At 39.3% G+C, this 12435-nt stretch overlaps 2 protein-coding genes across 7 annotated transcripts in view; one reads left to right on the top strand and one right to left on the bottom strand.

The window, feature by feature from the left end:
- The window catches only part of LOC109978039 (major histocompatibility complex class I-related gene protein-like), a 172058-nt gene extending 171438 nt beyond the window's left edge, over positions 1 to 620 (top strand). The window contains exon 5 of the mRNA XM_065948059.1: positions 589 to 620. Coding sequence (XP_065804131.1) covers positions 589 to 605 — 17 coding nt within the window. The 3' untranslated portion in view covers positions 606 to 620. The remainder of the gene's footprint in view (positions 1 to 588) is intronic.
- Positions 1 to 12435, bottom strand: part of col11a2 (collagen, type XI, alpha 2) — a 50276-nt gene that overhangs the window by 26032 nt on the left and 11809 nt on the right. For 2 of the 6 annotated variants that reach the window (XM_065948051.1, XM_065948052.1), the window contains exons 2-6: positions 11001 to 11162; positions 9033 to 9243; positions 8670 to 8832; positions 8354 to 8476; positions 2725 to 4047 (exon numbers count right to left, since the gene is read on the bottom strand). In XM_065948051.1, coding sequence (XP_065804123.1) covers positions 2725 to 4047; positions 8354 to 8476; positions 8670 to 8832; positions 9033 to 9243; positions 11001 to 11162 — 1982 coding nt within the window. Of the gene's footprint in view, positions 1 to 1250; positions 1371 to 2724; positions 4048 to 8353; positions 8477 to 8669; positions 8833 to 9032; positions 9244 to 11000; positions 11163 to 12435 lie in introns of all 6 variants that reach the window. The other 4 variants (XM_065948054.1, XM_065948056.1, XM_065948050.1 and 1 more) reach the window with 3 other exon arrangements.

The raw sequence follows: 12435 nt of genomic DNA, 5'->3' as shown, positions 1-12435 counted from the left end.
TCTCGTAGACTCAGGAGACTCTATCAGTCCCTCGTGCTCAAACATCTGTCTGATTGACGACACTGTTCCAGCTTGATTCTGTGTTCTTAACTCTCTTGTTAATCACTTATTGCTGAGCTTATAATGATGTTTCCACAAAGGATATCATCATCAGCTTGTGTGTGAGAACATTAACAAAACGCTTTCTCCAAATTGGCCTAAATATATTTTCCCGACACTGACAGAGAGAGAGAAAAAAATCTGTTGTTGTCAAGGTCGACCTTGCATTGTCTCTAAACACACAGAACTGAAATGAGGAACTTTGTGGAAACAAGCTGCTGCTGCGATGTGCAAAGCAAAAACTATGTTATTTATATTCTACTTACCATGGGCGTTTTAAAAATGTGAATCCAGTGACATTATGCCGTACAGTTTCCTCATATAAAGAATCTGTAGTTTAAAAAGTGACTTCATTTAAAGCACATTAACAAAAACATTCTAATCATAAAAAACATCATGAAAGTAAGCCTGTATAGATGAAACAGTGATAAAGACATTATGAATGTGAACTAAATGAACTGTGAGAAACAGATCAGACATGTGAGAAAGTGATTCCCAACATCTGATAGTTTAGGGCTGGAAAGTTCGCCACAGTAACGTCTGTATTCTTTAGTTCAGTTTGGTTTTTCACACAAACAAGAATGCATTATATTCATCTCCCTTGGTGGCTGTGGTTAAAACTGCATCTCAAATATCTCTATGCATATCCCCTTTTCACAAGATCTTTGCTCTTATGTCAAGACCCCAACCTGATCAACCATGGATCTTGAGATGAGAACAAAACAGTACATCTTGTTGTTAGAGAAAAGGGGAGCCACATAAAAATGTTTGGTGATACTAGCAGATGAATGTGGTGCATTCTTATTTGAAAAAAAAAAAAGCATTTCATGTGGCATCGGTGCCAAAACATTGATGTGTGGTTAGGAAAGGAGGGACACAGTGTTATAACTACTAGGTTAAACTACAAAGACTGGGCTCACCACCACACAGGTATTCACTCCTCTTCCTTTCTGGATGGAAGTCTTCCTATTGAGTTGAAGTTAGCTTCTTCTTCACTGTGTGCTAACTTCTATCTTTGTGTTTATATTTGGTTGTAAAAAATAAGCAAATATTTTTGCAGATTTGAAGGATATAAAACATTATGTCTGTTTGCTTAGTCTATTTTATCTTCTTGGTGTGTGTCACTGATCAGCGTGTAACTTCCTTTTTACCTGTACAGGAGTCTCTTCTTGTCCAAACACCTCACCCTCTGGCAGTGGAGCCATCTCCTCATAGTTATAATCAGTCTCTGTAGGGGTGTGGCCAGCCTCGGAATACTCAGTGTCTACGTCCTGATTGGTCAAGTTGACAGGAATTGGGGAGCAGGAAGGAAGTAAGCAGATTTGATTGGAAGAACGTGGTTAGATCAAAGTCTGCTTGTGAGTGATGACGAGTTAAAAGAAGAAAATGGAACACATCATAAAACTGCGGTTGCCAGAGACAAAGGTATTTTACTGGCAACTCACATTTTCAGAGTTGTGTAGATCCATCTTCAAAAAGAAATTTCAGTCAGTCTCTTAATAACTATAAATATTGCCACGTGCAAGATTTAGGGAGTCATTGAGACTACTTTGCTGAGATTTCTTTTTTTTGTTTTGGTGAACATTTCTTTTGCATTTTAAAGCTCACAAAACCAAGGTTCCCCGAGGTTGAAGTTTGCTCTTAATGGAAGAAGGACTGAGGGGCCTCTAGCCATCCCATACAATGAAAAAAATACATGATTTTTCTCTTTGGGATGTCTAGTTTCCACCAAGTCCAGAAAACAAAAAGACAACCCCTGTAGACAGCCTCACAGAACACGACTACTATGTAACAATGAACGTATGCTTTACATTTTTCAGAACCAATTAATGATATTGCTCATACAATTTGGCTCTACATTGAAGCATGTCAGCTTCATAGTAGATAACTCTTTTTGTAAAAATGTATCATCTAACCACAGCACACTTAAAGCATACTTTTTAGTTTCTGTGAGACTGCTTTATTCATGTTTGACACAAATATACCCAGAAGCAAAGAAACAAGAGAAAACACAGGTGATTCCAAAGACAAACAGAGAGAATGACAGAGTGACAGGAGAGATTTGTTGTGTTGTGTGTCTCCAGGATGTGATAGTAATTGTGTTTCATCAAGTTTAGCTTTTGTGCCATAGCAATCCATGCTCATTCATCTGACTGGTACATTAATGGATTCTCCCGGAAAGAAAGAGACGGGGGCTGAAATATATTCAGGTTCTGAGATCCAGTTTGAGCAGCCTGAAGGTAGGAATATAAAGTAAAGTAAAGAACAATGAAACTGTCATATTAGCCATGCTTCAGTGTGCACCGCTGTGTCATATCATATGAAGAAGCTGGAGTGATCTCGAAGGTCATATGATATACAAACAGAGGAAAAGGCACCCAGCTTGGTATGGACCAACTTCCAGTTTGAAGACCAGATTTTCCACCATCAAGGATTTACCTCAAAATGTTCACTGTCAGTTATGTATTTCAAGATAAAACTGTTCATAAGAAAATGAAAAAAGGTTGATTTCAATTTCTTTTTTGCTGCAGACCCTGGAGGGCGGAAAGACCTGGCGATCAAATGGGACTAATGGGACATACGACTCTGGACCTTCCGAGCTAAACATGAGCTCTCCTGTTGTACCTGTTGATAACCGTTGGTAACTTTCTTCGCTTGGACTGCAGTTCCACCCAGCACAGCCTCGCCAAAAGGTGGGAAAGGTTTGTGCAGGGATTTGACATTCATGTCCACCATCTTGGATTTTGTGGGCCTGGGTGGAGTTGGCCGAACAGGGGCAGATGTTGGAGCTGCTTTCTTGGGGATGTTCACCTTTTCAACAACAGTCTTCACTACTTTGCTCACTGTCGGTTTGACCAGAGGGACTTTGGTGACCACAGTTTTGACTTTGACAACCTCTTTCACCTCTGCCTTTTCTTGAGTTTTTGCTGCTGAAGCTTTGGTGGCCACAACCTTGGCTGCTTTTGTAGGTTCAGCTTTTGTAGCTTTTGTGGGTTTAGGTGCCTTAGTAGCCTCTACTTTGGCAGCTGATTTAGCTGCACTGACCACAGTCTTTTCTATCTTTTCTACTTTAACAACTTTTTCAGTCTTTGCTTTTGTAGTGGTTTCAGTTTTTGCGGCACCATTACTAACAACTTTTTTTTCTACCACAGTAATCACTTTGCCGTTAGCCTTAGCCTCACCATTAACCTTATTCTCAGCTTTGCCATTAACTTTTACTGTAATTTCTTTAACCTCGATGGTAGTTTTTCCATTTCCATTGACTTTCTTCTCTGCTGTAGCTTTGCCATTGGTTTTGGACACAACAGTGGCTTTTCCATTTTCATTGGCCTTCTTTGATGCTGAGGATTTTCCACTAGCAATGACAATCTTCTCAGCTACAACTTTGCCATTTCCATTCACTTTGGCCTGCACTGTAGCCCCGTTTCCATTACCAATTACTTTCTTCTCAGCTACGACCTTGCCGTTTCCATTTCCATTCACTTTGGCCTGCACTGTAGCCCCATTTCCATTACCATTGACTTTCTTTTCAGCTACAACCTTGCCATTTCCATTTCCATTCACTTTGGCCTGTGCTGTGGGCTTTGCTTCGGCTGTAGCTTTGCCATTGCCATTCGCTTTCGCTGCAGCTGCTTTTCCATTGCCGTTACCATTGGCTTTAGTGGCACCATTGGCTTTCTTCTCAACAACTGGTTTGCCATTCTTAGCTGGGGCAGCTTTAGGCTCTGATTTAGCTGCTGCTGTTGGTTTGATCTTAGACAAGAGGATCTCTACTGCAGTAGGCTTTACTTTCGTTGGCTTGGCTGAGGAAGGCTTGGGAGCTTTGGTGGGCATAGGCGACTTGACAACAAGTTTGGATGGTCCAGTCTTGGCTGGCTTAGCTGGAGTGGGTTTCACTTTGAGAGGGGTAGCTTTTGTAGGGGCTGCTTTTCCATTTGGTCCCTTCTTCTAATATCCATGATTATTGTTTGGTTGAGATGTAGTTTAGTATGTAAAAGTGCATATTGACAAAGACAGAGAGTTGAGAAAGACAATGATACAAAGAAGGGTTGGGGGGGGATAAAAAGCACAAACAAGGGATGGACAGAAGGAGAGAGAAAGACAAGAGTGGATGTTTTGAGAAACAATGACATAGAGATGGCTAAGGATTGGATGATTTACTGAGACTGCACAGGCATTACTGGATACAGCAGATGATTTTTAGAAAAGTTAGCAAAAAATACAACAACAAAATTACAACCACTAAAACAAATCAAATCTTGACAAATTTCATGTCTGTGGCCCAACTTATTTTAGATTTGTTTTGCTGATCTCTCCAGTAATGCCATTCCCAATATTAAATGACAAAGCAGCATCTTTGTGCTAATATGAACTGGCAGCCTGTGGTTTGGCAGAGGCACTGAGGCTGTAATTGGTCAGGTGAAGCTGGAGCTTAAAACACACACTGTACAAACACACACACACACACACACTAGCAAACAGACACATGAAGAAACACACACATCACTGAGGCTTATACCTCCTGTGCTCATTTCACATACACACTGTTTATAATGCACTGGGTAGGCCAAATACAAGACAGAGAAGGTGAGTGATGTTGAGCCATGCAAAAGAAAGTGTGTGGATGCCAGGCTAGCATGCAAATGCATACAGAGTTACATAAACCCACAATATGAGAACAACAGTTCATGCTTAAATCTTTCAACCTAAGCTTCTATAACAAAAATACATGCAAAATAACAGCAAAAACAAAGTCACAAAACAATTTGAAAAAGTCCATAAGCCTGAATGTGACGTCCTCAAATATGTAAAACAGAGCACCGTCCATCTCTAATGAGGAGTGTTGCATGACTATAAAGTGTGTCATACAAAGGTCACATGTTAAACCATGGATGCTTAAACCTAGAAAAACATGTGCACAGATATTCCCGTGTTGAATTTACAATTGCTATGGAAACTGTTGACACAGAAGTGCAGTGGGTGCATGCATTGACATCATGCGCATTAACCAAGACAATTACGACATCATGCAATAACAAGACAGTACAGACCCATGCCCTGGTCAAACACTATTACAAATCTGTATTTTTTCATGATAAACTGTGATGACTGATGGCTGGGATTATGTATCAAAGACTGTAATGAGGGGGCACCATAACATTTTAAGACAGAAAAGAACTTGGAAATAAATGTAACCTTCAACACAAAAAAAAAAAAAGGAATTTACAAAGACTATTTGACCAAGACAATCGTAATAAAAGACTGCTTTTGTCCTGCTAATTTGTATTTTTTGCATACTATGAGCTCTGCTTGACATGAAAGACAAAAAAAGTCAATCATGTAAACCATTATTTGCAAATGGTAATGTCAGCAGATCCACAAATTAAATCAGAATTGACATTTAGAAACCTTTCTCTAGATAAATGATTTGCATATTCCTAATGTAAGGCTATAGGTTTCTGTTTTAAAGTGCACCTCACTTATTTTTATCCATAAAAAAAAAAAAAAAAAAGTTCAGTTTATGGGTGAACAGGAATGGTACCTAAGAAGAAAGGGTGAAATAAATGGGGAACTTGCTGGAGAATTTTGTGTGGAAAAATTGTGCCAATGTGTTTAACAGCACAGCTGCACCTACACAACCACAGTGCCCCCACTTGGCCACATTTGAACACACATACACAAATGACAACATGTAAATGACATGAGAACAAAACTTAATATGGCACAAAGGTAATTGTGCCTGACGGAGATGGTTTGGGATAAAGTGAACGTGTGAGAGGTCAATGTGTTTTAAGGACATGGTAACACATAAAAACAAAGCAGGTATGAAGTGATGAGGAATGAGAGAGGCATTTGAAGGACCACAAGGGAAAATGATGTTGATTAAAAATGTTATCTTTGAGAATGCTGATATTTTATACACTGAAATATCAAGCTATACAAACAGTAATGCTTCTATTATTGATTAATACCTCTCTCGCTCTCATTCTCCTTCCTTTCAACAAACCCTGCCCGTGTTTTCCACCTCTCTTGTGCCTTTTTACCTGTTGACTGGGGGCCTCAGGTTGGTGAGAGGGGTATGCGGAGGAAAGAACGCCTGTTGTTTCCTCATAATAATAGGGGTATTCATGGTCATCCTGCTCCTCATCAAAGTACTGAGAGAGATCGGGCGATTGAAAGATTTGAAGATAGTAGGATGGTTGGAGGTTTGGGTTTGCAGAGGGGGTGAAAATACATGAAAGCAAGAGGAATGGAAAGGGGGAATGCATGAGGAAGGGGTGATTTCAAGAAGGATGAATAATGGGGAAGCAGAGGGGAAGGAGGAATACGTAAAGATAAGGGGTGATGAGGTGATAGAGAGAGCAAGAGACAGCAATTCAGATATCAATAAAATGCAAAGCTTTTTATTTTTCATTCATCAGGACTGTGTGCTGCTTCTTCTTGTTCATACACAAACAACCTTGATGAATGAGAAAACAGCAAACATTAAAGCAGTGTGTGAAGCAGATGAATAAAACCTACTGATTTATATTCATTCAGAAAGCAGTCGTTTCAAGAGCATGACAGAGTTTGGAACGCAAAGTGTTGGAGCTGGTACAGTGACTGATAGTATACTGTATGTATTGACTGATCCAGCATGCAGGCTGATTAAACAAACCTCATGTACTTTAGATGGATGAATGCGGATGAAAATCCCTTGCAACTTTAGCTCTGAGGGTAGGACACTATTAGCTCCCAAATATCAGAGGGAGAACTTGCAAAGCTTTGAATGTATGTAATGTAAACAACCAGTCTCAGTAAGTAAAGAGGCTCCACCTTAAGCCATCTTCATGCCAAATCCTTTAAGTTCTCAATTTAACCAATTAAATGTAACTCTTATGTCCTGAAGAATTTCTCTTTCCTTCAGTCCATGGAAAACAGTGTGGGGAAGACATCGGCTTGTATCATCCTCTTTCCCCTACCTTTCTGTGCTTCATTGCAGCAGAGCAGAAAAAAGATGACAACTAACCCACAGCTGTAACTAAAGAAGCTTATTTTCACTAACAACAGCGTTTGAAATGATGGAAATGTACTCATTTAGAGGTGTAGTTATGGAAAGGTACAATACGAGAATACTTCTTCTTTTCTTTGGTCACCCATGGGACACACAGACTGAGAAGGTGAGGAGGAAAGTGGATGGATACAAACTCTTGCTGATGACTGGGGTGCGTTAGGAAGACAGAAAGGGAGAGCAGCACTTTGATGACAATGTCAGACAAACCAAAATGAAACTGAGGACTTTTTTTTTCATTTACAGATGACTTGTGTTTTGTGTTGCCTTCTTTTTTACTTTTTTTTTTAGTAGCCTTCTCATTACAAATCAAATGATACAACATTTGTTAATTTTATATCCTCCTTGTGCAAACACAGGAAGAAAAATGGCAAATTCCAGGTAGTAGGAATATGAAGGTCAGCGCTAAAAACTGGGTCACAATGCTAGTGCACAAGATTAGAGTCGTAGTAACACTTCTAACTGACCCAGACGTATCTGTTAAGTGACAGACTTTATTAAAGCTAGTTGAAACCCTCTATATCTTCTATACTTGTAAAAAATATGCCTCAATGAATTTCCAATCTCCTTCAAAGTATGACACACAAGACTATCAATTAGAAAAGAGAAATCACTCTTCAATACTTTGGTTCATTTTTAAATCATTTTTTAAAGTGACTGCCTTTTTCTACATTTATATTATTTCTCTCTATTTCCTGGCATCAAAAAGTATTCCTAGGAAAAAACAGTGGATGCATTACTTTTTTTTTGACTGTTCAAATGTTCAAACGTAGGGATTATTTTAATATTTGTCTTTTTTCTCCTTTACCGTAGAATCGAGAAAAAAAAGTCCACAGTTTCTGTTTGGGCCTGCTTTATCAGAGCTAGAGATGAATGTTCATGAGTCGGTTGTGTTAGCATTGTGCTAAATCTGAGGATTTCCACTCTGTAATGGATATTCATCAGTAGTCTTGTGGGTGCTGTTGCATTTATGTGTAGCCATGTATTTGCTTTGTGTGAAAAAAACAAAAACCTCATCATACAGTAACCTTTTTAAGAGACCAAAGAGTGTGAGGGAAGTACAAGGGAAGTTACTGTAGCCTGCAGGTAGGCTTTAGAGATATATATATTCACTGAGTATGTTATTATTTGATCACCTTTTCACATATAAGAAGAAGAAAGTGTTGATTTCATATGTCTCGTGTTAAGGTGGTGTCAACTCACGTATGTGTTGGGGTCCTGAGCCTGAGTCTTGGGAAGGGGGGAATCACAGTCAGGGCTGTAGTGTTCACAGAAGTCATAAGCAGCCTGGGGGTTTGAGGCAATGAGCAGTTGCTGGATGTCTCCCTGTGAGTAAAAACATGTGGATTAGAAGAAACCTGTAGAGCTGCATTATCTATTAAGTATTTGAAGTATTAATATGCTCTACATTTAAAAGCATATTAATTGACACATCAGAGGGTACTCAAAGTAACTCCATCAATAAAGACCTGCACATATTAATAACTTCACAGTTTGCCTATAAAGCTAAGCTGCTCACCTGGAAAACCTCCTCGTCAAGCAGACGAGCTCCGAACACTGTGATGCCATTGGTGTCGATCTCAGCGTTGTTGCCCCGAGGCAGGGGGCGGGTCATTTTCTTTTTGCAGTCCAAAAGCAGTGTCACATTTTTCTTTGAAACAGAAAGAGCGATGCGATGCCACCTAGAGGCAAGGAAGAGGAGCGGGAGGCAAATAAATGTGTAATGTGACAACAGGCCTAAAATGTTGTTAAAACAATCCTCGTCGCTCATAAACATCCCAAACAACATTCACACACATCCTTTTTGCCAGCCACTCACACCCACATGACCCCAACTGTGCCATCTCAACCATTCACAAACTGGTTGTTGCTGGTTACTGACTTGCCATCAGCCAGGTTGACACCTCTGAAGAGTGGGTAGTCCTCAGGGGCGGGTTTGCCATTTTGGTCCTCGTACAGGAAAACTGGCGAGCGTCCCATTTCAATGCCCAGCTGTTGAATGCCCTGCTCGCTGTAGATGGAGAGGAGGAATGCCTGGAGACCGGCCTGGGCCTTAACCAGAGCCATGATGGAGAAGTTCTCCGGGAATCGACCTGTTGTGAAGGAAGGCAGAAATGTGAGTAGAGAAACAATGAGAGAGGATAGGAGCAGCATATACAGTATAGTAGTAAATTGTTATGATAAACAATTGTTATGACTAGATTTGGGCTATTTTAGGAAGGGAGGATGAGGAGAAAGTGGCACAGTGTTTACCTCCTTACCTTACACCAGAGCAGAGCATCTAATTTTGTATATTTTTATGGAAAAGATGGGAGGAAGTAGAGGGAGATAAACTTGGAAAAAGAAAAAGAAACAGATAAATAAGTTTCAAATAGGAACAAGTGGTGCACACTAGAGTTTTAGGGGATGTAAGTCATATATCAGTGTCAGGATCAACTAATTACAGAATTGCAGAATACAGTCTCGGGTGAATCTAGCATAGATAATAAGGACACATAATAACAGGTGGTTAGAGCTGAAGGAGGGAAACTAAACCTCAGAAGATTAGATGAAAACATGCTTTGACTTTTGAGGATTTATTCACAACCACATAAGTGCTGTTTTTTCCTTTCTCTCCTTATTCCAGGGTGTCAGGCAGTGTGCTAAAGTTAATTTGTTATGGCTCTCCCAAAGTTTAATTACCCAACTGTAGCACAGCAACACATAATCATACTCTATAACACTGAGCAAACGAGAAAAGGGCACAAATTGTCTCACTTTACTTCAGAAAGCTCAGTTAAAAATACACCCAAAGCACTCATAAAAACCTGAAACTCTAGTTGTAGGTTTCTGAATGTTTCTTAAATTCACAGCAAATATGTTAAAATGTGAATTAAGCTTATCATTTGTTGTGAAACATACACAGCTGCCTTTATTTTTGTTTTCACCCCTGTTTTAAAATACACTTGAAACAATAAATACGTTTTAAAGTGTTGTTATATTGTAATATCGTAGAGAACATGACGTTTCACTGCATTTGGAAAGAGTAACTTTGATAACTTAGCAAATCTCGTGCTATTCTCGCGATATTAGTTACCGGTATTAATGCTAATGCTAAGAGTTAGCGGAAAACAGATAATTATCACACAAAACGAATCATTTTCGCATACTCACTATATCAGGGCAACTTTTAGTGCACTACTAAATGTATAGCCACATATGTGGCCTTCAATGTGTCTTTAATCCATTTTATCTTCTTTTTCTAAAAGGCCGTAGGAAGTTTAGCTCACTTGTTACTTATTTTAACGGTTAGCTTAGCAGGTAGCGGTTGCCGGTGATGTTGTTGCTATGGAAACCACTGCAGTAAATTAACGCCAATCAGCGACCGCAAATTATTTATTTATTTTATTTTTTGCATTGTGGGATAAAATACTGACAAAAATAGTTCATTAAAATTAGAGAAATATATTCTAATAGACAGGACTACGTTTTATTTTATTTTAAAAAGTAGGATAAAATAAATAAAATAAAAATTAAGACTTAATTCAGACCTGTTTTATCAACAGTTAGTATAATTAGATAGATCTCAGCACATCACTTTGAAAGCTTGTTTTTCTAATCGTAGAGTCCTATGAAGTAAAAGGCTTATCCTACTTCTTTCTGTTCCTACAAAATACTGACAATTAAACTGTTCACAAAGTGTAAACTTCTGTATTCATGGCAATGTCAATAAAGAAGAATTTGCATTTGGATATTAATGATGAAACACATAGGACAGAAGAGTCACATACTTTACTTACAGCCCAATTTATTATGATAGTGGTTAAAATAAATGTTGTATCTGTAATCTTTAAAATTGTTTGTATCCTACCTGAGAAGAGCTGCTTGGTGGGGGCGGAGATCTGGGCCTTCTTGCTGATGCGGTAAGCATGATCAGGGCTGCTGGATCGACGGGAGGTGCAGAAGCCAGGGACTTTCTTCACACCCTCAGGGAGAGAGGGAACCTGCAGAGCCCGCAACACATCCACTGGGTCTAGAGAAAGGAGGGAGAGAAGAAAATGGTTGTTGAATATAACAGCTGGCTTAATTCAAAAAGCAAACTAGTTAAATGTCCTCTGAAATCCTGAAACGTTACACTCGTAAATCTCAACACTTTGCAAATAAAGCTGATCTGGGGTGCTTTCAAAAGCTGGAAATAGAAGATACTTGATATAGTCCTTGCTGCAACACTGCTTTATATGTTAAAGACAAAGCCAGTGTATTTTGCATACAGCAGATTAAGATGAATATTTGTTTAATACACAGCAGTCTTCAATAGATCCGTACAGATTTCCAGAAGGACCATCATCCTGCAGGCTCTTGCAGCACTAATGTGATGCAGGTACAGGGGATGGCCACAATGGCTCCTACTGTACTTTTAGGCATAATGGAAGAAAGGAAGCACTGTGTCAGAGCAAACTGGCAACAGTCCGAGTCATAAGTAGGAACTACTGCAGGGCAGGTACAGTAAGGCTCAGTTCAAATCACAGTGGAGAGACAGTGTACTCTATTCTGCTCACATTTATCAAGCAGCTGCAACAAGTGGCCGTTGATGTGATAGTGCTGAGTCAATGAATATTTGTCTATGGGATACCCAAGCATTTCACAGACACACCTGACAAAAAACACACAGCTGACTCCAGATGTACACTACTCAAATCCTGTCTCCACTTTCACACGCTGAGGTCAACCAGAGTGTTTCTCCACCCTCAGTCTGCTCTGTGGTTTCTCACAGTGCTAAAAGGAACTGTGTCAGCCTCTGTATTTCAGTATGAAAACCAGCTCCACTGGAATGTGAGGTTTGATTTCCTTCATGTCAAAAACCTTATACCGGTATGTAAAGCAAAGCTCTTTATGTCAACATTAATTTCCCTGCATAAAGTTCCCCTCTTTTCTGCTTCTGAAGTCGAATTAAAAAAATCATCTAAAAAGTAATAATCTCAAACATAATTTACAGGAAGTTTGACATTCATGACAGACACTTTTTTATCAAATTAATTTGACAATTTTATTGATTACTTGTAAAGCTTTAAAGGCCTGACCCCTTAATATATATTACAGTTCTTTAACCCCCCTATGTGCCTGGTCGTTCACTTGATCGGTGAATGCAGCTCTGTATCTCTGCTGGTTGTTGACCTGATGTTTGCAGTCAGAGCTCACAGACTGTGGCTTTCTCTGCCAAGCACAATCTTCAGCTTCTTTTAAACCCTCTCTTAAAACTTTCTTATATAGGAAGGCTTTTATGAAGTCTTAATTTTATCTTCTGT

This window comes from Labrus bergylta, chromosome 19 (genome assembly GCF_963930695.1).
Source record: "Labrus bergylta chromosome 19, fLabBer1.1, whole genome shotgun sequence".
NCBI lineage: Eukaryota > Metazoa > Chordata > Actinopteri > Labriformes > Labridae > Labrus > Labrus bergylta.
Note: the sequence above shows the minus strand (reverse complement) of the source record. Positions and strands in the feature narration are given on the sequence as shown.